At 43.7% G+C, this 26,777-nt stretch overlaps 1 protein-coding gene across 3 annotated transcripts in view; it reads right to left on the reverse strand.

The window, feature by feature from the left end:
• SPOCK1 (SPARC (osteonectin), cwcv and kazal like domains proteoglycan 1) overlaps window positions 1-26,777 on the reverse strand; it is a 584,260-nt gene that overhangs the window by 334,282 nt on the left and 223,201 nt on the right. For 2 of the 3 annotated variants that reach the window (XM_005209367.4, XM_024994095.2), the window contains one exon: window positions 10,766-10,811. In XM_005209367.4, coding sequence (XP_005209424.1) covers window positions 10,766-10,811 — 46 coding nt within the window. Of the gene's footprint in view, window positions 1-10,765; window positions 10,812-17,850; window positions 17,860-26,777 lie in introns of all 3 variants that reach the window. The other variant, NM_001075500.1, reaches the window with a different exon arrangement.

Consider the following 26,777-nt stretch of genomic DNA (forward strand, 5'->3'; position numbering starts at 1 on the left):
CGACATCTATTGACATGTTCACTTATGTTTCTGCTTTAATCTGTTGAGGTAATGAGTCTCATTGCTTGATTTCCTGGTACTAATGAAACCTTGCATGCTTGCAATAAACTACTTGGCCATAGTTTAAAAACAAACAAACAAACAAAAAAAAGCAACAATTCTTTAGAGTCCAACTCTCACACCCATACATGACTACTGGAAAAACCATAGCTTTAACTAGATGGACCTTTGTCAGCAAAGTAATATCTCTGCTTTTTAATATGTTATCTAGGTTGGTCATAGCTTTTCTTCCAGGGAGCAAGCATCTTTTAATTCCATGGCTTCAGTCACCATCTGCACTGATTTTGGAGCCCCAAAAAATAAAACCTCTCACTCTTTCCATTGTTTTCCCATCTATTTGCCATGATGTGATGGGACCAGATGTCGTGATCTTAGTTTTCTGAATGTTGAGTTTTAAGCCAACTTTTTCACTCTCCTCTTTCACTTTCATCAAGAGGCTCTTTAGTTCTTCGCTTTCTGCCATAAGGGTGGTGTCATCTGCATATCTGAGGTTATTGATATTTCTCCTGGCAATCTTGATTCCAGCTTGTGCTTCATCCAGCACAGAATTTCTCATGAGGAACTCTGCATGTAAATTAAATAAGCAGGGTAACAATATACAGCCTTGCCATACTCCTTTCCAGATTTGGAACCAGTCTGTTGCTCCATGTCCAGTTCTAAGTGTTGCCTCTTGACCTGCATACAGATTTCTCAGGAGGCAGGTGAGGTGGTCTGGTATTCCCATCTCTTTAAGAATTCTCCCCACTTTGTTGTTTTCCACACAGTCAAAGGCTTTGCTGTAGTCAATAAAGCAGAAGTAGATGTTTTTCTAGAACTCCCTCTTGCTTTTTTGATGATCCAATGGATGTTGGCAATTTGATCTCTGGTTCCTCTGCCTTTTCTAAATCCAGCTTGAACATCTGAAAGTTCACAGTTCATGTACTCTTGCAACCTGGCTTGGAGAATTTTGAGCATTATTTTGGTAGCGTGTGAGATGAGCGCAACTGTGCAGTAGTTTGAACTTTCTTTGGCATTGCCTTTCCTTGGGATTGGAATGAAAACTGACCTTTTCCAGTCCTATGGCCACTGCTGAGTTTTCCAAATTTGCTGGCATATTCAGTGCAGTGCTTTCACTGCATCACCTTTTAGGATTTGAAATAGCTCAACTGGAATTCTATCACTTCCACTAGCTTTGTTCGTAGTGATGCTTCCTAAGGCCCACTTGACTCCGCATTCCAGGACGTCTAGTTCTAGTTGGGTGATCACACCACTATGGTTATCTGGGTCATAAAGATCTTTTTTGTACAGTTCTTCTGTGTATTCTTGTCACCTCTTTTAATATCTTATGCTTCTGTTAGGTCCATAGTGTTTCTGTCCTTTATTGTGCCCATCTTTGCATGAAATGTTCCCTTGGTATCTCTAATTTTCTTGAAGAGATCTCTAGTCTTTCCCATTCTATTGCTTTCGTCTATTTCTTTGCAATGTTCACTTAAAAAGGCTTTCTTATCTTTCCTTGCTATTCTTTGGAACTCTGCATTCAAGCAGGTATATCTTTCCTTTTCTCCTTTGCCTTTCACTTCTTTTCTTTTCTCAGCTATTTGTAAGGCCTCCTCAAACAACCATTTGCCTTTTTGCATTTCTTTTTCTTGGGGATGGTCTTGATCACTGCCTCCTATACAATGTCACGAACCTCCATCCATAGTTATCCACGCACTCTATTAGATCTAATCCCCTGAATCTATTTGTCATTTCCACTGTATAATCATAAGGGATTTGATTTAGGTCATACTTGAATTGTCTAGTGGTTTTCCCTACTTTCTTCAATTTAAGTCTGAATTTGGCAATAAGGAGTTCATGGTCTGAGCCATAGTCAGTGCCCAGTCTGATTTTTGCTGACTGTAGAGCTTCTCCATCTTTAGTTGCAAAGAATATAATCAATCTGAATTTGGTATTGACCATCTGGTGATGTTCATGTGTAGAGTCTTCTCTTGTGTTGCTGGAAGAGGGTGTTTGCTATGACCAGTGCCTTCTCTTGGCAAAACTATTAGCCTTTGCCCTTCTTCATTCTGTACTCCAAGGCCAAACTTGCCTGTTACTCCAGGTATCTCTTGACTTCCTACTTTTGTATTCTAGTCCCATATAATGAAAAGAACATCTTTTTTGGGTGTTAGCTCTAGAAGGTCTTGTAGGTCTTCATAGAACTATTCAACTTCAGCTTCTTCAGCATTACTGGTTGGGGAATAGACTTGGATTACTGTGATACTGAATGGTTTGCCTTGGAAATGAAGAGAGATCACTCTGTTGTTTTTGAGATTGCACCCAAGAACTGCATTTCAGACTCTCTTTTGTTGACTATGAGGGTTACTCCATTTCTTCTAAGGAATTCTTGCCCACAGTAGTAGATATAATGGTCATCTGAGTTAAATTCACCCATTCCAGTCCATTTTAGTTCACTGATTCCTAAAATGTCAATGCTCATTCTTGCCATCTCCTGTTCAACCACTTTCAATTTACTATGATTCACAGACCTAACATTCCAGGTTCCTATGCAATATTGTTCTTGACAGCTTTGGATTTTACTTCTATCACCAGTTACCTCAACAACTGGGCATTGTTTTTGCTAGTACATTGTTAGTACAATGGAACATCACAATACAAAGACATTAACTATATCAACAAACAAAAACCCTTAAAAACAATTTTCAGTGAAATAAACATGTCAGAGAAGAAAACATACATCTGTACAATAAAGAGCAGTGTTTATAGATATGCACATATGACATGAAAGCATAAGAATGTGGAGAGAAAAGCATGTAAATGAAATGGTCACCTTCAGAGAAAAGAAAATGGGAAAGAGGGACCAAGAAGGGGCCCCAGGGTGATTTCAATCTTGCATCTGATGTTTTATTTCCTTAAAATAAGCAAACAGGCAAAGGCAGCCAGAGATGAAAGATAAAATTTTCAACTTGATCTAACTTCAAAGCGGATAGGCTGAGCTACAGCAGGAGTGAACCAATATTTGAATTAACAGGGCTTGGCTTCTTCTCTGGCAGAACTGACTCAGAAAATTTAAAAATCAATACTCTAAATTTTTAAAAATACTAACTATTGTATCGTCGTAATCAAGAAAGTGAAGAAGATGGCCAGAGGTGAGAGGCTGATGTGGCTGGAGTGCGAGGTGAATGTCTAGGGCAGAAAGTGGTTATTTTGAGCAAGAGTATCTATTTCTATAAAGGAGAAATAATGGTTCTTAAATTACATGCGAAGGCAAATGTGAGAGGGAAGAATCAAGCAGACCAAACATGAGGGAACCTGGAAAAAACTATGAAGATGTTTCCCACAAACCAGACCAGCTGCCTCTGAGAATCAAGGGATCAGATAGGATGAAAAGATCCTTAAGCCCTGAAAAATTCCTAAGGCCCTGTGAATGCAAGTCAGAAACTCCTCTTGGAGTGAGGTTAAATTCCCCATCAAGAGGAAAGCTATGGAGATTTAAGATTTCTATTGAACCTATCAGGTAAAACTTCAGATTAATCTAGAGGGGAAAAAAAATTCTCCTAAAGTTTAGAAATAGGCAACCTTGCCTCCCCCGGGCACCCTTTCAAACTCTGATAAAACACATTGCTGTGATAGTTCATGGGCCTCTGGTTCCAGAAACACAACTCAAACATGGGAAGGCCTCTATCCTTTCAAGTTTTAGAATTTTCGCCTGAAAACAGTGCAGGGCTTTGGTGAGGATTTGAGCTTGTCGGGATCTTGGTATAATAGATTGGAAGTCAAAGGGCAGGGTTTTTCTTCTTTTATTCTATTGAAGTGAACAGCGTGAGTGAAAGGGGTCCCTGCCTTTCGAAGCTTTATTTTTATCTGGAGATCAATTTCTACAAGTTCATATTCTGCTCTGAAAATCACCAGAATCATCTGAGATTTAGTCACAGCCAGGATGCTCTGGAGGAACAATAATCAGTATTCACTTCAGAAGGAAAAACATTATCCTTTAAACCAACACCTGCACACTTTACCTAAAACATTTCCCTATTCCACATTAAAAGAACCCACTTGTCTCAAAAAATCTCCCACGATAAAGCCCCTTCAGCCATTTTCCCTAAAATGGTTTGTCTCATCAAGTAGAAATTCCTACCCAAATAAGTCAGTGGGCTCTTTCCTGAGTAGACTATGGTTATAGGATGAAACCTTGATTCATCTGCATTCCAACACTTGAGGACATCTTCAGGTAACCAGAATTTTATAGTTAAGTGATGTATTGGTTATACACATAAATTGCCTCTCAATCCCCCAATACCACCACTACAACCTTTTATTTGGCAAAAGCATCATGAATAAGCTCCAATTTTCTTTTTCTAAAAGGACTGGTCTAGAAGTTCAGCAACTTCTTGTTAGAAATCACTTCTCTTCTTATTCATTTCATCCCCTCCCTCAAAGCAATACCTTTTATTTTTGTATCACAGTATTGTGGTCCAACGTATTATTTCTTTTCTTTCTCCTCCAGGCCCTTTGGATAACCTTCTCCATTAGCCACCTGATTCCATAGGAAAAGAGCATCTTTGTGACAGCACCTTCAGTATCACTCTCAAGGGGATGCCAATCAGCTAAGACTGGGGGTGCCCTGATCCATGGTCCACAGACACTGAATGAGGCCAAGAGGTAGTAAAAACGGTCACCCCAACTAATACAGACCTACGTAACTTATGTAAATACTTGAGATTGACATTGTATGGATTTCTCAGTTTTCTAGACCAACTCTTTTCACTTTCACACCCCCACCAGCCCCACTTGTCCCTGCTTCCCACCTTGCCCCATCAACCCCAGTACACACATACTCTGTGCCAGTATAAGAGCTTGGACGGATGACTATTGACTTGTAATTCCAAGAGTCCCAGGAGAGACCTTCCTTAGTGTGGTCCCTAAACATCAGCACTTGTAACTGTTGAATGAATGAATGAACATGAAGAGCCTGAACCTTTTCAGCCCCAATAATGAGGATGTGGGGTGCAATGCTGCAATGACTTGCCTAGTGTAAGACAGGTTGGCTCTAACCTAGCCCAGGAGCTCCAGTTAGCATTACAATTGTGAAGGCTTCCCAAAGGGAATACATGATGAAAGAAAGAGAACCTGTCTTGTATACAGGGTTATTGTTACCATCTTTCTAAATTCCAAAACCAATACAATAAAGTTAAAAAAATAAATAAATAAAATTTAAAAAAAAAGAAAGAGAACCTGAGTGGGAAGGGAGAGAAGCAACAGGGAGAGGCAGCCAAACAGGAGGAGGAAGGAATGGAAAAGATCCATTACTGACTAAAACAACACTCATGGAACACTTACTATCTGCCAGACACATTAACTCATTCAATCCTCTCAAGGCTCTCATTGTTGCCATTTCCAGATAGGAAAGTCTTAGGATCAGAGAGGTTAAGCAACTTGCCTAGAACCACACAGCTAACAACTGGCAGAGTCAAGTTCTGAACTTGGAGGATCTGACTGAAAATCCCAGGACCCCATATTGCACTTACCGAAGTATATGCCGCAGAATAGACTACTTTTGCTGGATACATGATAGATGTGGGGTGAAAAAAATAATAAGAAAAACATGTGGTCAAAGGCAAATTTAGCAAACGGTAAGATAAATGGGCTTCTTTCCTAAAAGACTTCTCAGAGCTTTTAAATTGCTAACAAGCACTGCAGCTCTCCAAGAGACGAACAGAGCATATGTGTGTCCCCAACGGATTGGCGCAGGGACTGTTTTCGTGGGGAAGCCATCTTGCTGGACCAGATGTCACTCTCAGAAGCATAAACCTCACGTCTGCTCCACACCCACTGTGTGCATGCAGGTTTGCTGGGGGCCAGTGGAGGGAACGTGCCAAAAGGCAACAGCGGCAGAGGCCACCCCGAACTCTGGAATCGCCCCAGAGCTCTCCAGGCTCGGCCAGCCTCCTGCAGAGGTCCACCCAAGGGCCTCTACTCCTCCTGCCCGCAGAAGGCAGGAGGCTGTTTGCCTCTGCCAGCTGCCCCCTCCCACCTCACAGCAGGGCCTCTATCTTTGTGGACTTCACAAGGGAAATTTCTCACCTGAGTTAATAATCATTGCCTTCAATTCTGAACTCCTCTCTGGCCCTTCTGTGAGGAGATTTGGCATTAAGGCGTTAACAATCAAAAAAGGATAGACTACTTTACCCAAATCTCAGAAAGAATTCTCAGAAAAGCCTGAAGGTGATGGCTATTATACTCCCCTGACAGAAGCATTACTGATTCTCCTAAAGATAACATGCTGAAGATGTATTCGGTCTTGAAGAAGTCCTCCAGGCAAGGCGCTTTTCTTCTAACTACCGTGGAGTTGTTATATGGTAAGTGCCTACTCTATGAAGCCCTGTTGTTCAAAGTTCGATAAATATCCATCAGCAGGGAGAGCAATTACAGGGAAGTTAACTATTTCTTGAGTATTATCTGTGTCCTGACTATTCACACCAATACTTGAGATGGGAGCTTCAGAGTCTCTCCGAGGTCAACCTACAGAGCTGAATGGTTAAGCCTGACCACCAGTGACCAAAGCCTAGGGCTCCAAGGCAATGGAGAAGTTACCTAGAGTCCTGTGTGAGGGGCATCATTTAGAGGTGGGTCTTAGGTTCCAAACCACTGCTGTTGAGACACCCAACTACATACAGTCTCTAAAACAGTGGTCCCCAACCCTTTTGGCACCAAGGACAAGTTTCCTGGAAGACAATTTTTCCACGGACCAGGGAGGGGGATGGTTTGGGGATGATTCAAGCACATCCAGAGCAAACTTAAGGAGATGGTGAAGAACAGGGGAGCCCAGCATGCTACAGGTCATGGGGTCGCAGAGTCGGACAAACTGAGCGACTGAACAGCAGCAACCACAAGCACATTACGTCTACTGTGAACTTTCTCTCTAATCTACTGCTGCCACTTATCTGATAGGAGATACTGGACCACGCCCCGGAGCCTGGGGACCCCTGCTCTAAAGAGCAGCCCTCATGCTATTACTCCTCTGCTCCAAAACTTTCTATGGCTCCCCAGTGTCAAGAAAACAAAGTCTAAAAGCATCAGTATGAAATGTCCTTTACAAGCTGCCTTGAGTACACCCATCTGGCTATACCCTACCAGAATCTCCTATGCATGGCCTTCCTTCCTCTTTTCTCTGCCTGTATTTCAAGCCCAATCCACACCCACCTCCATCATGAAGCCTCTTCTACCTCCATCCCACAGCATCCTTGTCATCAGGCCCTCTAAAATGCCTTCCAGCAATTCAATTCCCATGAACTGAAAGTCCTCCCAACCACAAAACTGCCTAAACCACGTTGGATTCTCTTTCAGTATAGGAGGGAAAAGACTTTTCTCTGCAGCTGATGATCTCCACTGGAGTTTGGCAATCCTCCTATTTTCCAGAAGATGAAGTGTTTGACCCCTTCCGTGCCTATGGTTTATATTTTGCCAGCCCACATCAGCACTGATACAGTAACCTCCCATTTTTATTGAGCGGCGCTCAGTGTAATTGATGATATCTGCTGGGGCTGATACTTTAAGTGAAGGCTATTCTCAGTCCTGCCACCACCCACTGCCCACCCCACCGTACTCCACCCCAGCTCAGGATATAATAGCCAACAGCAGCTACACCTGAGCTACAAAGTGGGGCTTCTCAGCAAAGGTCCTCAATTATACCCAGAAAGTCATGAGGTTTTCTGTGAGGATTTATCTCAGCAGATCCAGTTTTCAAACCTGCAGAGCTGGAAAAAGAGGGAGCCAGGGCAGGAAGATGTTGCATAGAGCAGCCAAAGTTCTTTAGAGAGAAAAATCCCTGTCTGGGCAATTTGGTTAAACAGATTTAAATAGTATGTTCAAAGGAAGCTATCACTTGTATCATATATGTAGATATATCATTTACATATATCAGCTGACAAATATATGTAAATATGTGTATAACCTATCCCAATGTGTACTAGTAAAAATTTAAATGCCTTTTCCTCCTTTGGTAAAGTTTTAATATCTGTTTGCAGGCCTTGAGGGAGAGTAAATCTGACATTCACTAACATTTGATCCTTACAGAACTAGAACCTAAGTCCTTCTCTGGGCTGGAAAGCGCCAGTGCCCAGTCTCCATCACTTGTGTAGCTCCATAAGCAAACTCCTAGTATGAGTGTTTGCAGAAAGGCTCATTTACCAGGTCACACAGGGAACAGGCTGCTCTATATCTGAGTGTTCTTCCAACATGAAGGTGTCGCCTTTTAAGAAATTTTGACCATTTTTGATGGAAAACATCTAAATTACAAACACCTTCTGATGCTTTATCGTGATGATTCAGTCACTATAAAAGTTGTCAATTCTCCAAAGACTTCAAGAAGGCCAAGAGGAATGTATAGGCTACAGTACATAGATTCACAAACGGTTAGACGTGACTGAGTGACGAACACACATACACAAGAGGAATCTGAAAAGATGCTCATCACTGATGATTATCAGAGAAATGCAAGTCAGAAGCACAATGAGGTACCGCCTCACACCAGTCAGAATGGCCATCATCAAAAGTCTATGAACAGCAAATGCTGGAGAGGGTGTGGAGAAAAGGGAACCCACCTACATCATTGGCAGGAATGTAAAAATGTAAACTGGTACAGCCACTATGGAGAGCATTATGGAATTCCCTCAAAAAAATAAAAACAAAGTTGTCATACGATTCAGCAATCTCACTTCTGGGCATAAATCTGGAAAAAAAATGAAACTTATTTAAAAATATACAAGCACCCCAATGTTCACAGCAGCACTATTTACAATAGCCAAGACATGGAAGCAACCTAAGTGTCCACAGATAGGTGAATGAAGAAGATATGGTATGTGTACACAGTGGAATACTACTCGGCCATAAAAAAGAAGGAAATAATACCATCTGCAGCAACATGGATGGACCTAGAGATTATCATACTGAAAAGACAAGATTCTATGATACCACTTATATTTGGAATCTAAAAAATAATACAAACGAACGTATTTACAAAACAGAAACAGACTCACAGACATGGAAAACAGACGTGATTACCAAAGAGGAAAGGATGGAGGACAGATAAATTAGGAATATGACATTAACAGATACAAGTCACTATATGTAAAACAGATAAACAACAAGGATTTACTGTATAGCACAGGAGACTATATTCAAACCTTATAACAACCTATAATGGAAAAGAACCAGAAAAAATATTCATATCTAAGTATAATTTAACCACTTTGCTGTATACCTGAAACTAACACAATATTTTAAGTCAAATATACTTCAATTAAAATTTTATGTTTCATTTTTTAAACTGTTGATGTGTGAGGCCCTTGAAGTCCACTAAGATGGTGGAGTCCACTGAGATGGTGCAGCCCAGACAGGGCCTCCAAAGAAAGCCTTACCTGTCCACAACACACATGTGCACGCCCACTAAATCTCCCACCTATAGACTCGCCCACACACACCTGCATCACAGCCTTTAACATACCCCACTGCAACTGCCGACTGAGCTATTTTCCCACTCCTTACTGTGAGCTCCTCCTGGAGAAGGAGCCAGAAATAAACAGACCATAAATCTTCTGTTTTGTCCCCAAGACCTGGCTTTGTGCTTGTGCACACAGTGCTAGGTCAGTGAACATTTGAGAATGAATGAATGCATGCATGTATGTATGAATGAATAAAGTGTTGCACTACTTGAGGGCATAATACACTAAATGTCTCTGCGGACATTTTAATGCCAATTTTGCTTACAAGACAACCAGAGTCCAGATGGAGTGACCTATTAAAGCGACAAAGGAGAGGGCAGAAAAGGGCACCTTCTATCACGTTACACATCAATGCCTTCCTTGACGTCATTGTGTCAAGTTGACCACTGTGATCACATCAAATACTCAAGCTACAGAAATGAAGCTGGTTCTCAGAAGTGTGAATCTTTGAGACCTAGTAGGTAACATGTTCCCTCTGAGTTGCAGCGTTAATTGCATATACGTACTTAACACCATTTCAGCAGCAAGGTCTGTGCTAAGGGCAGCCACAAATGGAACAATAGGAACAGGGACGTGATTCACAGCAGGCCTTCGCTGCATCTTAAATAACTCCCAGGAGGACAGAGGTGGTGATTTACAATGGCCCTCAGGAGCCTGGCTTTGTGCTTGGAGGGTGAGTGGAAAGAGCCCTCTGAGGGCTAAAACCCAAGCAGTCAGTGAACCACCTGTGAAACAAGCTTCTACTTAGAAACCATGAAGAAGTTATTTAAACAAATGAAATATCAATGCCCTTGAAAGCTTCCTGGGATTGGCCTATTTCTAGATAAGAAAGTTTCATGTTTGTGGCTCATGTGAATTGGACAGTGTCTCTAGGTACAGTCAGTTCCATGAATGAAATCACTGGATTCAGCCCAACAATCCACCAGGTTAGTCTGATAAGCATTTTACTATTTTGTTTCTTTTTGTGTTTGTTTTCTAACAAAACCAGCCAATGATTATAGTGGTCAATTCAATAAAAATATTATTTAAATCTTAGACAATCTCAGACAAATAACCAACTTGATAAAATAATTTCTATCACCCCAATCTATTTAGTCCCCCAACGTGGGTAAAATAAGTCAGCTAGCTGACCTTTGTGGGAAGAGGAAGTTAGCAAGCAAAGAAGGAAAAATGAGATCGCATTTTTCCACGAAATATACAACAAGAAACAGTGCATCCTTTACCTTGGTCAAAAGGCTTGTTGGGATTCCAGTTTCTGAAATAATCATCCTATATAAGGAAAAAAAAATAGAAAACAAAAGTCAGATTTCAGGAAGTTTCTCATATAACTGCATAAAAACCTGCCTTTCCCCCCACCACCTCCCAAAACACAAAGGAAAATGCTAAGGGTTCAGAAATTTTTCTAAGGCATTCACGTGCAATCAAAAGTATCAATTGCCTTTTCAAATTCTTGTCTTTCAAACTGTATGGATTATACACTAGGAAGAGTTAATACATTTCAGCCTAGTATGGAAACAGCACTGCTCTTCCCGGTTTGACAGATAAACCCAGACACCTTCTAAGTGCAAGATGTATTTGCTATCAATTATGCCGCAGGTGATGCCTAGCTGTTCTCACTTGGGATTAAGCCTCTGTGTTTGTAACCACTGATAATTCAACTGTCAACATTTCTCCTACATGGAGACATGTAACTTTGGTGCACAGTTCCAGTTTTCTAGCACTTCTCGAAACTAAAAACAGAGGGTCATTCAAATGTGAGAATTAACCACTGGCATATATTCACCTTAATACCATTTGTTCTGGTTGTGTAGATAAAAAACAAAGGCTGGCCAATCTGGTTGATTCATAACCGTGTCTTTCTTGCATGTAGCTTGCCTCAATTTATGCTCCAAGGCTAGACAGTTGATCACGTTGAAATTGTAAGGGTCTATAGGTCACTCACGGCTCCATCATCCTGTTAACCTCTTCCTCACTTCTAATAACCCTTCCCCTCCAAACCTTCATTATCCACAGTTTCTCTTCTCTGTCAGCCTTCACCCACTCCACTGCAGATGAGCACACCCCCTCTGCCAGCTCAACTCAACTGTCTGCAGCATGCAGGGGCCCTGCCCATGGACAACTTCCCCACATCAATTTTAGGGCATGTGCCCCCATTCAGTTAATTTCCTCCAGAGTATATTCAAACAATTTGTGGGACGTGTTTTTGGCTGGTACTCTGCATGCTGCAGTTTCATAAAGCTGTCCAAAATGAGGCCTGGATTTCTCTTCTAGAAAACCTCATTTACACCAAAGTACACAATTAGTTTCAACTATGGTCCATGCTCTCTCCTGTGACCATTTATCTCCCATACCATCTCTTTGCATTTTATTGGTCTCAGTGTCATTCAATTACCTGGCTTTATTAGATCCTTGTTGAGTTCACCTAAGCCCTTAAATAGATTTTAGGAAACTGGATTTAGAGTAAAATCAGAACATTGCTTCTTGGGTGGTGATTCCATTTTCCAGGGCATGAATAAACATGAACAGGTTCCTCTGGATCCTGGGGATTCAGCATTAAATCATGTTTAACTCCAAGGAATTGGTCCAATTTGCTCTGGCTTTAATTTTATGCCATAACTGGCCTTCTCAACTCAGCTGGTTAGGAAATCTCTGAGGTCTACACCATGAAATAGCACTGAGAAAGTTTAAAATAATCCCTCTGTCACATCTCTCTCCATTTATTATTTTAAATACAATCCTCATCTCTTGAATTATGTGGTTTGAAACTCGGCAGCCAAAGTTAATGGTTCTCAGCTAAGGGCTGGATGATCAGTGGGAAATTTACCACCTTATTTCTCAGGTTGGATGGCCAATCTACTCTTAGCAAGTGAACATAAGCAAGTGACTCAAACATTCTGCAGAGAAGGCAATGTCACCCCACTCCAGTACTCTTGCCTGGAAAATCCCACGGATGGAGGAGCCTGGTAGGCTGCGGTCCATGGGGTCGATAAGAGTCAGACATGATTGAGCAACTTCACTTTCACTTTTCACTTTCACACATTGGAGAAGGAAATGGCAACCCACTCCAGTGTTCTTGCCTGGAGAATCCCAGGGACAGAGGAGCCTGGTGGGCTGCTGGTCTATGGGGTTGCACAGTCAGCCACAACTGAAGCGACTTAGCAGCAGCAGCAGACATTCTGCTATTGACAAGGGCAAGAAAAGAGATAACCTAAGATGAACTTATCCTCACTATTGGAGAAAAAAATAACAAAATCTCCATCCTTCCAGCTGTGGTCCATAAGTGCCCTCTGATAAGGATGGCATCACCTAATTACAGTCTGAAATCACGTGAACTATTTTCCACTTGAACATGCTCCTTTAATACATGGAAGTCCTTAGAAGCTTAGGCTGTGAGTCCGACAGGGAAGGACTGGAGCCAAAGACAGTCCTGCTTTAACTTCACATGTCACATTCTCTTTGATGTCCAAGTAAGGTTTGAGCCAGTCTCAGGAACTGAATATTTCCTAACGATTTCAACATATGTTATAACTTGGATGGAATATGAAGCATTCTACTGGACCTTGTCACTTTTCCAAGCTAACTATAATTGCCATTTCTACATGTTTCTTGGGGAAAGTCAGAGATTTCAAGATGAAACTTCTACAAGTGGCTATCTGCATGAGAATATTTAAAACTCATCACACATGTAATAATACTGCCTAACTGCTGCCCAAATGTGAAAGTACACCTTGAGTCAGAGCTCATTATGCAGAACGAGTCTCTCTAACAGCCTCTCGCCCAGCAAGGCCAAGTGGAGAAGGAGATGACTCCCTGCCTCTGATTGCTTTCACCCTGCCTTAGGAAAGCAGATGGCCAAAGCAGACCCCAATGAGCCAGCAGTGCAGACAACCTTGGGTATGACCCCTTTGGCTCCAGCTGAGAGACAGGCACCAGAGCCCACTTGGGAGTTGGTCGATGAGCACAGGGGATGGGAGTCCCTACTGGGCCTGGCCATAGCAAAGTCCAGACATACAAGCCCAGAGCTCATGGATCAGCCTTCCACTCTGTACCAGCTAGGTCTGCAGACATGACCCGTCCAAGCCCCTGGGGCTGTACTAATCAATACACTCATCTGCTAGGGGAACGTTGGTGAAAGAGCATCTAAATCCACATGGAAATGTCGAAAAGAATGCCCTTCTAGGGCTTCACCTCATCCTGGGGCCTCACTTAACAGTCAGTATGCCCAAGGGACAAAGGACAGCTGGATGGTCATTTCTTCAGGGCCTAAGACCAGGGGCACCAGCCCAGCTTTTCCTTTATCTTATTTTCTGTCTGAATTTTGTAAATGTAACATACATTTTGCTGCTGCTGCTGCTGCTGCTAAGTCGCTTCAGTCGTGTCCGACTCTGTGCGACCCCATAGATGGCAGCCCACCAGGCTCCTCTGTCCCTGGAATTCTCCAGGCAAGAACACTGGAGTGGGTTGCCATTTCCTCCTCCAATGCATGAAAGTGAAAAGTCAAAGTGAAGTCGCTCAGTCGTGTCCGACTCCTAGCGACCCCATGGACTGCAGCCTACCAGGCTCCTCCATCCATGGGATTTTCCAGGCAAGAGTACTGGAGTGGGGTGAACATACATTTTAGGTTATCCTTAAACAGACCCAGGACTTGCTGTGTTGTTGACAACACCCAGCATCTATTTTCTCACTATGACAAATCCCAACATGGGAAGCAGTGTGACAGCCCCAACATCACCCCAGTACTGCCCTGTAACCAAATGTGTTCCTGCTGCACGGCCCCCAGAATTTGGTCCACAGAGCAGAAAAGTCTAGGGCCTCAGGAGCCCTTGTCTCTGACCTTCCTTCTGACCAATAAAGATGTGGCCTGTTAAAACTCAGACTGTAGTGGAAGGCATGGTAGAGGGACTCAGTCGCACTTGCCAGGAGAGCCATATCCATCTGAGTTGGCCTCTTAACTGGTAATTTGATCATCTAGTGATAAAGCCTTTAAAAATGACTTGGAAGGACCTCAGCATCAGTTAATTTTTAAAACAGACAATCTAAATAGAAAGATACATACCTGGATACAGTCATTTATTAAATTGATTAACTCCTAATAGTGCATTCTACAAGCTGAAGAGTGAAGGGTGGAAGTGTTACCATACATGTGTATTTTATGCGCTACCCTGCACAGGATAATTAAGTCAGACCTCTGCTGGACAGGGAAGAGAAAAGCCTCCTTCTAAATTCTCATCATATGAGGAAGACCTGATTCCATTTCATGATACCACTTCAAAAATGATATATGACAAAACCAATACAATATTGTAAAGTTAAAAAAGAAAAAAAAGAAAATCACCCAAATTTTTAGGGACTGTTACAACCCAGAAGATCCTGTAAACTTGAAAAGTCTCAAATTTGAGCCTGCTGACTCATGTCCAAAATCATGAAACATTGCAGGGGAGCATACAGTCATAGTAAAAAGAAAAAAAAAAAAAAAAAATCACAAGTTGTTGTACAAATCCCAGCAAGAAAGTGGCAAATGATAGTATCTAGAAAAATGAAGAAAGGGGTGGTGGACTGTGGAGGAAGAGTCATGGAATGACCATGGCCCCAGTTATTTTTTAAAATCCTCCACAGCTGATCAACAGAGATAAAATCATATTCATTTTATTAACATTCGATATCCCACAAACCTAATACTGGATCCTAAGACATTATTGGCACCCAGTAGCTGGTACAAAGAAATTCAACTCTAGGCTTTCAACTACTTTAGAGATACCCTGTTTTAATAAGCATTTATGGAAAATGAAATCTTTTTAAAATATATATATATATGTAACATATATTTTATATTATCATATATAATAGATATTAATTCCCAGGTGGCACAAGTAGTAAAGAGCTCTGCCTGCTAATGCAGGAGATGTAAAAGATGCTGGTTAGATCCCTGGATTGAAAAGATCCCCTGGAGGAGGAAATGGCAACCCACTCCAGTATTCCTGCCTGGAGAATCCCATGGACAGAGGAGTCTGGCACCATACGGTCCATAGAGTCGCAGAGAGTCAGACACAACTGAAGTGACTTAGCACACTCAAGGATATAATACATATCAGTATATGTTAATAACATACACATACACACACACACACACACACACCCCCCAAAGAACATTCTGCTGTATAATGCATCTTCCAAGAAAACGTTTAAGCCTCCCTACCAGGAAATGATGCAAAAAATATCCTCCCATAATTTTAGTGATTAAGTCTCTTTATCATAGACATCATAACTGATTGGAAAGTCTCTCATTTTAACCAACTGCGATCGGGAAACTGAATTTTTCTTCCACTGTCCCACCGCCCCCAAATGGCTGATGCAATTTAGTTCAGATATTCCCCAGGGGTTTGCCTTTCCAGAGGTGCTTATGTCAGCTCCAAAGAATGTTAAAGCAACTCTGAGGAAGAGAGTGGCACAATCAAATGGAAACCACTTCTGCAATCCAACTGCTTTACTCCCACTTACGAAGATGATGATGGCATGTATGATATACTTTACAGCTTTAGCTACCACAGATCAAATATACTCAGCTCTCACGGGACAGATCATTTCTCTTTTATACATATTTTAGCTAAATTGTTTGAACACTGTAGTTTCATCTGAAGATTACCTGAGATAATACAAATTACCAGCCTAGAAAATAAGTGGGTGCCTCATTTGTCTCGACCAGGGGTGAGCCATGGAGACATGTACACATGTACAGAAGAAAGTAAGTCTAAGCGAGAGCAGGCAGCCTCTTTGAGGTCATCTGAAGACCCCCTGTAGATAAAAACAAAAGAGAAAAGCACTGCCCTGCAGGGCAAAGTGGACTACAGTCAGGTTTATAGATCCTAGAGGGAGGTTAATCCCACTTTATCGAACCCCATACTTTTATAAAGATGTCAGTTAAGGGGCTATAGGCAAACTGCTTTCCAAAGAATTCAGTGTGAAAAAGTATCTTTTTATACTACTTGACTGGGGAGAATAAGAAGGAGGGCTGGCTGGCAGGTGGGGAAAGTGTCTCTGAAATGATCATAGAAATCACTGGAAATGTGAGACTTCCAGGTGACACTGTATTGAAAGTGTTGGTCACTCATTCGTGTCCAACTCTTTGCGACCCCCTGGACTGTAGCCCACTAGGCTCCTTTGTGGAATTCTCTAGGCAAGAATACTGGAGTGGGTAGCCATTCCCTTCTCCAGGGGATCTTCCTGACCCAGGGATCTAGCCCAGGTCTCCCGCATTGCAGGCAGATTCTTTACCATCTGAGCCACCTGGGAAGCCTCAAATAACACTATATAAGTGAAACTTGCCTGTAATTTTAATTTGTGTGCAGTAAAAATCCCTACTCGTGATGCTATTGGGAAATACAAAACATTCCACCTATTGAGAAAGAAGTTGGCTTCTCATACACCCCCTCACCTCGATTTCCGGTAACACCTCTGGGTAAGCACTGTGCTGTCAGTCTTCTCTCCATCGGGCCTGCCCTTCCCACCCTGGTGAAGAACCCCAGTAGGAATCCTTCTGCATGAAGCATTCAACCACCCAGCCCAGCTTGGGCAGTGACTCGAGGCCCCCTGCCCCGTCACTCCACAGATCCCACTCATGAGAACCCTGTACACTAGGGACTGGGACCTGGACCGATAACACATCTGCATGGGCACAAATCACACCCACACACCTGGGCCGGGCTAATTCTGAGCAGGTTTGGATTTTACCTGCACATTCCCCCAGGGAAAAACAGTACCCAGGGAAAAACAGTACACAGTAAGTCCTGGCTCTACTGGAGTCAACTGAAGTAAGCTGATTCAGCTTTAACATCTCCATGTTCCTGTGAAATGCGCATAACCGCTCCTGATGTGCACATAAGGACAGGTGGGTGTATGTTTATACACTCTAAATCACTTGCTTCCTGAATAGAGTAATTCTTTGATAAATTGGTCTGACATTTGGTATAAAGTCCTGCAGGCCTCAGACAAAGTGATTTAGAAAATAACAATGTCAGTTGCTCTGCTCTTTCAATAAATAACCCACCAGTAAAACACAGATAATAACTGACAATCATACTTGTACTGTAACTAATGAGAAAAGATAAAGCAGCAAATGGACTGTTTATATGCATTTGATAAATTGCATCCCCTGGATATACCCATGAAAAATAAATGTGTGTGGTACTGGTTCACTGAACTAAAACAAATATTTACCACTGAGATTTAGGATTGAGAGTGATATTTACATTTTATTTGGCAACTATTTTGATGCTATGTCTAATACACAGTGGAAAAGTCAAAAACCTACCTCAACTTCCTGAGTACGAAAGCATTATGAATGAGAAAAAAAAAAAAAAAGAATCACATCAAACAATAGGAAGGAATGTAAACATTTTTGATAATTGCATCAAATTTTCAAATTATAACATTAGAAAGGTCACAGGCAGACATTTTCCTTTAAGTTACCGACCATCACTCCCTTTAAAAGGTCCCCTCCCTCATTCACTAAGTTCATGAAAAGAACGTTAGGTTCTTGGTGGAATAAGTGAAGTGTGGGGAAATCTGAGGGCCCTCTGGTGATCTGTGTCGTTACTATAGAACAGCTAGCAAAATTGTGATTAAATCCAAATATACAGGCATAATTATTATCTTTGAGAATTTTAAACGACTAATTTGCTGTGACACTGGTCCAATGGGTGAAATTCAATGAAAGTCCTGAGATGACATCAGAGAACAAGAATAAAAGACCTTCTACATTTCTGCAAAGCAATTATTTCACCTTGCAGCTCCAAAATAACTTCAAGGGGTCTAAAACCTGAGAAGGACATGAGTTTATGGTCCTGGGTTGTGAAATGAATAGCACTGTCGTGGTCCCTCCAGGTGATTAAGGGATTATACCACCACAAAGAAATCCCCCTTCCTCACAGCTGTCTGCCTGTCCTTGTCTGTCCATCCAAGCTGGGTTCTGGAGGAGTGACTGCTGATTGCAGCTTTTCTCAAAGAGAAAAACTGAGTCTGAGATCTGTTCCAGAAAGGGTGCCCTACACCTAACTTTCTCTTCTGGGAATACAATAGGTCTATGATTTTGCATTTGTACTCTGACCAAGACAAGGGGTGTCCTCCCAGACTCAAAGCTACCCATTCCCTTGACCTCAATAGCAAAATGATCGAAACACCTGAGCGAGCCAGGAGTGGGCTTCTGAATGTCCAAACAGGAGAGAAACAGAAGGATTATGATTCAAAGACAATAGAAACACTATGAACAGGACAGGCTGTGAAGCAGACAAGCTTAGATCCTGCCTCGAACACTCACCCACCAGCTGGCCTGGCACAAGCCCCTCAGCTTCTGAGTTGCAGCCCCCTGATCCACAAAACAAGACTGCTGCACCTACCTTGGAGGATGGGTCACAACAATTTGCAATAATGTGGCAGCGACTGGGATATCATCAGGCACAAAGAATGACTCAATAAATTAAAATGTACACTTTTGTGTCTATCTCCAGAGGTTTATAATATTGAGATGTCTCAAAAACACTGAAACAGGCTTATAGAAATAATGATATGCTTAAAATTTCAGTTATGTGGCTCTTGTGCATTTGAATCATACCATATAGGCCCAAATGAAGGGAGACCAATTGCCCTTGGGAACAATAATTATGAAATATTTTCAATGCATGCAATTTTATTAGTCTTACAGATGAAGAGTGGCTTAGAAAAAAAATGCAATGAAATGTGAAAACATGACTTACAGGCACGTCTCTGTTTAAAGGTCAGGCTCCCATTCTCTAAGATTTAGTGACCCTGTCTATTAAAAAAAAAAAAAAAAAAGATAATACTTACACCACAGAGCTGTCTGTGCAACCAGTGAACCAGTGAGAGATGTTTTGAACCACTGTTATCAATTACACATCATCTAATTCTAAGTAAATTTAAGTTTCAATTATGACTCACTATATTCTCTTAAGTGGACTAGGCCTCTCTGAATAGGTAAAATTTCTGCATAATCATTAATTCACATGTAGAAAACAGTCAGAGAAACCCAGAGAAGGGTCACTTCACTGAAACACCAAGTAAGGCCCTTGCCATCTTGGAGCATATAAACCTCTCCTTTACAGAAAATACAAATCGTACTGGCCCAAGGCCCAGTTCTGTCTGAGCAGCACGAACTCCAAATTAATCAGGTCCCACCATCTTTCTGAGAATGCCACTCCAGCCACCACCGCCCCCTCCCCACCGCCACCTCCCCACCAAGGCCAGCAGGCCTCAATCAACATCCAGATGCTGCCTTCCAGAGTATAAATCAGTGGGTATGAACTGTCACCCACACAGCCTCTGCCTCAGCTGGGCCCCCAGCTTCTCCTGGGGTCACCCCCACGTGCCCAGCCAGCCTACTCTCCCTATACGCTGCTCAGGCTATCCCCTTTGCTGCTCCTATGAGGATCCTCTGAAGGGGCGTCAGCCCTCACCGTGCCCGGGTATCAAATACTCCAGTTTCCCCAACAGCCCCCCGGCCAAGACCAAGCTCACGAGCAGCTCCCAGGACCCTGTGAGGCACAGCCCCTGCTGAGTCCTCTAGTCCCCCTGAGGCCACACCCCTGCCCACACGCTTCACTCCAGCCCCACATGAGCTACTTCTCAGGGCTGCAACAGCCAAGCTCCAAAATTCTACACACGCTGCATCCTCTGTGCCTGAAACCCCCTTCCTCTCCCTTCTCTGACTAATATTCACTGCTCTATCAACTCCCGGTTTGGATTAGACGATGGTCCTCAATGGCCACCTCCCTGTTCCCAGTCCCCCCACGCCAGAGATGTGTCTGCTGTGTGGTCCACAGCCCCTGGGCAGCCCCTAGCAGAGCCCTGATGTCACCGCTCTGCAGCGGCTGACCACTCTCTGGCCACTCGACTACACGCCTGCCAGTCCCCAGGGCCAGGGTGGGGTGTCTTCCCCTCCACACCTAGGGCCAGCACGGTGCCCGTTCCAAACCAGGTACTCAGTGACCACCTCCTATGAAGAAAGAATCACTCAACCTCTGTGGCTTCTTTTATGTCAGCTGCAGATCCCCAGTTAATCTCCCTTTGATTCAGAACACAGGCTCTGTGTCCTGGAAGTTTCAGAGGATGGTGAGATGGGCAACTCCTTTAGTGTGACTTCAACTGGGGCGGTAACAGGAACCTGGCACCAGCAAAGATGATGGCAGAAGACCTTGGAGGGAGCAACCAAGGAGGGCTGGTGGACCTCTGCCTGACAGCGTAGCTCCATGGCTGCTAATGCCCCTGAGTCACCCCAGGGAACAAACGAACTTCATGACTTGGCTTGCCACAGCTGGCAGATGTCTGATGCAAGATTCAGAATCTGAGACAAGCTGAAGTTGAAATCCAATCAAAACATCAAAGTAATAGTAACATTTAACATTAATCATCTAAGAATAATAGCAGCTACCAGTTTCTGAGTGTTCAACATGGGCCAGGCACTGTGCCAAGCCGACTGTGTTTTAGCTCACGGAATTCATACAGTAGCTGTGTGAGGGAGGCACAATCAGCACCCTGATGACCTACCTGGGAAAACTGGAGCTCAGAGACATCACATTACTGTAAGTTTACACAGCTAGTAAGAAGCAGGAGGATTTGAGCTCAGTTTTGCCCAGCTCCGAAGATTTCTTTTTCAAACTGGACAAATAAATAATAGTAACAATATTTACATTAGGGGCTTCCCTGGTGGCTCAGACAGTAAATAATCTGCCTGCAACGCAGGAGACCCTGTTTGGATCCCTGGTTAGGAAGATCCTCTGGAGAAGGAAATGTCAATCCACTCTGGTAACAATATTTACGTTAGTACGTCACATTGGGAGACTCCAGCATGGCTGGAGAACAGAAGAACAAAGAATGTGCTCCAGTCTTGGGGCTTAGACCTGGGTCCCAGTCAAGGGGGGATACCCCATGAGAGGATAGAGGGATGGGTGAGGTGAGAATGAGCAGAGATGGTTGGGGTCTCCTCACAGGTCCAGGGAGGTGGAGTGGGCGGGAGACACTGAACTGTTCCTAGATCAATGAGGTTCCAAACAGACAAACAGATCCTGGTTTTCTCCACCAAGCACTGTGCAGTGGTCAGGGTCATTGAATGAGTTGCTCCTAGGGATGCCGGGGGCCTTCTCTGACAGCCGGCATGGCAGAGCTCCACACACTGTGTGAAATGCACCAAGTGAACAGAGGACCAGTGAGGTATGTGAAGACTGGAGCACCTGGGAGAAAACACAGGGCTCGCTCCCTACTTGAGATGGAACACGATGGTTGCAGGAAATGGCAAGGGATTTGACACACAGCCCAAAGGCCTCCCAAGAGACTCTACCACTGCACTGATCCTTCATGCATCTGAGCCTCAGCTTTCCCATCTATGAAAGGGGAAATGTAAACACCTGCCCCACAGGGTCTTTGTGCAACTGGACAGCAAGTCCATTTGTCCTGTGCCTGGCTCTGGGAAAGTAGCTGGGACACCCAGAAGTCCTGACCCCTCCCTACCCCACATGGCTGCCCAGGCTTCAGAACCATGGCCAGCAGCTCTGGTGACAGCAGCCTCAGGAGCAAGCCCCACTGAGGAGCACTTTGTGGGCTCTGGACCAGACACTGCCAGCACACCTGTCTGCCACCACACTCTCTGAGGCTCGCTTCAAAGTGGAGTGTCCAACACTGACATCAAGCCACTACACAGAAGACCTGGTAGCTTTGGCACTGGCCATCTCTCTGGGAAGCCACGGCCGCAGACTTCGCATGAAATTTTCATTAGCTGCACAGCAAGACCTGCCACAGCTCCTCCCAGCCCTGCCATTCAGCCTCTTCTCTTGGAAAGAGCATCTGGGAAAGTTAGCAATAAAAGCTCCCTCACTGTATCCCTGAGCACATCCTAGCAGTCGTCCTGCCTGCCCTCCTCTGCATCCCGAGGCTTTGGCCCTTGGACCACATACATAGCAGATGCTCCCACCAACACCCCAGAAACAAATCTGGTCAAGGTCTTTAGTCCACTTCAAAGCAATGATGTCACCATCAGAATCTGAGAGAGTTTCTTTGAAATCTGCAACTTCTGAAGTGATGTTCCCCCTATGCTAAAGCACAAACGAGCCTGCCAATTAGACCCACACTCCCCAGCCACAATTTCCCTCTGTGACCACTGGCAAAGCTTCCACAGAGAATGGGAGCAGTGTTCCCTGTCCCAGGTACAGCCACTGCTATAACTAACTGGGGCTCACCGCAAGAGTAGAACAATCTTCCCACACTGACTGAAGACCCCCCATGGGACCCATACTCCCAAAGGCTGTTGGGTCCAATCAATCCTGAACCGTGGACTAATAATCCTGGAGACGGGCTCATTTTCCTCTTACCTAACGAACATTTCTACAACTCTGTGATGGATGGAAGCCAGTCTCTCACCCTCAGCACTGCCAAACAGAGGCCTGGTAGGCTCAGGTGACTTAGAGAAAGAATCCCAAAGCACCTTAGCCAGGCTCCATGCTTGAGAACTTGCTCATCTGACCACTTGGACAGGTAGATGATGTACTTACGTCATATAAAAAGACAGCATCCAGAGATAAGATAACCATCCTTATACCAAGGTCAATGTGTTTGAGTCTTGTGATAGCTGTTCAGCTCTAACTCTTGGGGATCTGTGTACTCCACAAATATCTAACCATCCTGTTGCCTTCTGGGGGTGGGGGTTTCCATAATCCGCCTGGGGCACCCACAGAGACAAAGCAAGGCTGAAGCTGCAAGGAAGCTGGGGCTGAGGCTCAGGGACCTTGTGCCTGATGAGATGTCCACACCTAATCTCCAGGCACTGAGGAACCGCTGAGGGCAAACTTGGAGGTGGCTCCCACCACAGTGGTGCTTTCTGAAGGTGCTGGGCTAAGTGCAGGACAGGTTAGAAAGAGTCAATGAAAAAAAAAAAAAAAGAAAGAGCCAATGAAACCAAGGACACCAATGAAGAAGTTCATTCCCTGTGTGCACAGTTACCACATATGGAGCACTTGCTGCATGTCTGCCTTTGTGCTAAGAAACAGACACGTGTAATGCTCTGCCCTTACTCTCAGAAGCCCATGGTCTGGCCAGTGTAGAGGGAGCCAGAAATGTCAGCAGATGGAGCATAACAATGCCTGGCAGTGTAGTCATTATAAAGATAAAATAGCTACAGAACACAGAGGAGGAAGCCGCCACTCATTCCGGGGAACTAGGGCTGACTCTACTGAGGCACTGGGACCTGCACTGGGTCCAGATAGACAAGGAGTTTTCTAGGCAAGGAACATGCAGTGGGTGGGATGAGGAGCCAACAAGTGCAATGAGCAGGACTCTTTGCTGCAACAGCCCTCAACCCGGGCAACAAGAGAGTAAGCCTGAGCCCAGGGGCAGCCACAGAGAGTGGACAACAGGAGGTCTGCCTTGCTCAGGGTCTCCGAAGCCCCCATGGCCACACCATCCGGTCTGCCACTTGCTCTGGGACCAGAAAGCCTGGAGCTGCCATGGCTGATTACTGACAGCACTATGATCAGTCCACTCCAGCTGGAAGGCTGAGCAATGGTATTATGTCTGGAGGGGCCACACTCACCCCATGGCATGCCACCCCAGGGACGAGAGCCAGCTCACACCCTGGCCCTTCCAACCAGCAGGTGTTTCCATGCTGCCTGTCAAGAACATATGTAAGTCATATGGGCCACAATTGGAACCAACTAGTCTGTATGCCTGACCCTCTTTCTGTCCTACAGAGACACAGGGCCAGCTTGCTCAACCTTCCTTTATTAAATAAGCATCTCTTTCTTTGGAGGTGAGATCTCTGAGAACAAAGGCTCTGGGAACCAAGACCCTAGAGGTCCCCCCTTCTTCTCCCAGTCAATGATAACAATTAAGGGCCTCATTTTATGGTAACAATTAAGGGCCTCTCACATGCTAGCAAAGTAACGCTCAAAATTCTCCAAGCCAGGCTTCAACAGTACGTGAACTGTGAACTTCCAGATGTTCAAGCTGGTTTTAGAAAAGGCAGAGGAACCAGAGATCAAATTGCCAACATCTGCTGGATCATTGAAAAAGCAAGAGTTCCAGACAAGCATCTACTTTTGCTTTATCGACTACGCCAAATCCTCGGACTGTGTGGATCACAACAAACTGTGGAAAATTCTGAAAGAAATGGAAAAACCAGACCACCTGACCTGCCTCCTGAGAAATCTGTATGCAGGTCAAGAAGCAACGGTTAGAACTGGACATGGAACAACAGACTGGTTCCAAATCAAGAGAGGAGTACTACGTCAAGGCTGTATATTATCACCCTGGTTATTTAACTTATATGCAGAGTACATCATGAGAAATGCCTGGCTAGATAAAGCACAAGCTGGAATCAAGATTGCCGGGAGAAATATCAATAACCTCAGATACAAAGATGACACCACCCTTAGGGCAGAAAGCAAAAAGGAACTAAAGAGCCTCTTGATGAAGGTGAAAGAGGAGAGTGAAAAAGTTGGCTTAAAACTCAACATTCAGAAAACTAAGATCATGACATCCGGTCCCATCACTTCATGGCAAACAGATGGGGAAACAATAGAAACAGTGAGAAACTTTATTTTGGGGGGCTCCAAAATCAGTGCAGATGGTGACTGCAGCCATGAAATCAAAAGATGTTTGCTCCTTGGAAGAAAAGTTATGACCAACCTAGACAGCATACTAAATAGCAGAGACATTACTTTGCCAACAAAGGTCCATCTAGTCAAAACTATGGTTTTTCCAGTAGTCATGTATGGATGTGAGAGTTGGACTATAAAGAAAGCTGAACACCAAAGAATTGATGCTTTTGAACTGTGGTGTTGGAGAAGATTCTTGAGAGTCCCTTGGACTGAAAGGAGATCAAACCAGTCCATCCTAATGGAAATCAGTCCTGAATATTCATTGGAAGGACTGAGGCTGAAACTCCAATACTTTGGCCACTGATGTGAAGAACTGACTCATCTGAAAAGACCCTGATGCTGGGAAATATGGAAGGCAGGAGGAGAAGGGAATGATAGAGGATGAGATGGTTTGATGGCATTACTGACACAACACACATAAGTTTGAGCAAGCTCCGGGAGTTGGTGATGGACAGGGAGGCCTGGCTTGCGACAGCCCATGGAGTCACAGAGTTGGACATGACTGAGTGACTGAACTGAACTGAACTGAAGGGCCTCCTGTTCTTCCTGAGGGCTTCCTAGCCAATGTACCCATCTTTTAAAATCAAAACCCTCCAGGGCAAAATTACCAGCTAAGGCCATTTCTATGGTAACAAAATACCTATCAATAAGGACATATTTATTTCTTGCGGAAGAGTACTCAGCCAGCAGAAGCCATGTCATACGTTTTTATTTTCAGGCTTTCTTTTCATGTATTATCTGGAAGATAACAGGAATGTTAATAACAATGCAGCCCCCTTCCAGTCTTAAAATTCAATGATTCTAAATATGTCAGATAATAAATCAAATACACTTGAAAGCTCTATGTAAATGAAGTGGGAGCAATTTTCAAACTAGCAAGGACTGCAAGGCACTGGAAGAACCCAAAGAAGACCAAAACATTAAGTTGTTTTTGTCTTTGATTTTTATTTTTGCTTCCAGTTTTTAAGAACCTAATATGAACACAAACAGTCCTTATATTCTAGATCTTTAAAATCCCTTTCCTATTGAATAACTTTTGAGCATTAAAGAAAGAGTTTAGGGAACTCCCTGGTGGTCCAGTGGCTAGGATTCCATGCCTTCACTGCTAAGGGCGTGGGTTCAGGACCTGTAGATCCCACAAGCTACATGGTGTGGTAAAAAAAAATAGAAAACAAAGAGTCCAGTTGGGTTGTTTTTTGTTTTTCACATGATGCCCAGAACTACCAAGAACCTTTTGGAAAAATTTTCCAAGATCAAATTCTTTAGCCAAATTATCTTCTTATGAGAGGTGGAGACTCTGAGAAAGTCCCATACAAAACATGGGAAGAAAGAAACAAAGATGCAATAGAGAGGACCAAAGATGCAATGGTGATAATTTCATCCACTCCATAACCACACCTTCCCCAGGCCTGGAGCCCACCCCCTTAGAGGCCTGGGACGGAAGAAGGGACAGCCATGCCTACCAACATGCATGAAGCCAGGACAATGAGGCTACACTGGCGTAGTGCTGGGTCCCACTCATTATAAACAATCTTCTCATTTAGCCAGTCACATGCTCACGTTTTCTAGATACCTCAGC

The sequence above is a fragment of the Bos taurus genome, chromosome 7 (assembly GCF_002263795.3).
Source record: "Bos taurus isolate L1 Dominette 01449 registration number 42190680 breed Hereford chromosome 7, ARS-UCD2.0, whole genome shotgun sequence".
Taxonomy (NCBI): domain Eukaryota; kingdom Metazoa; phylum Chordata; class Mammalia; order Artiodactyla; family Bovidae; genus Bos; species Bos taurus.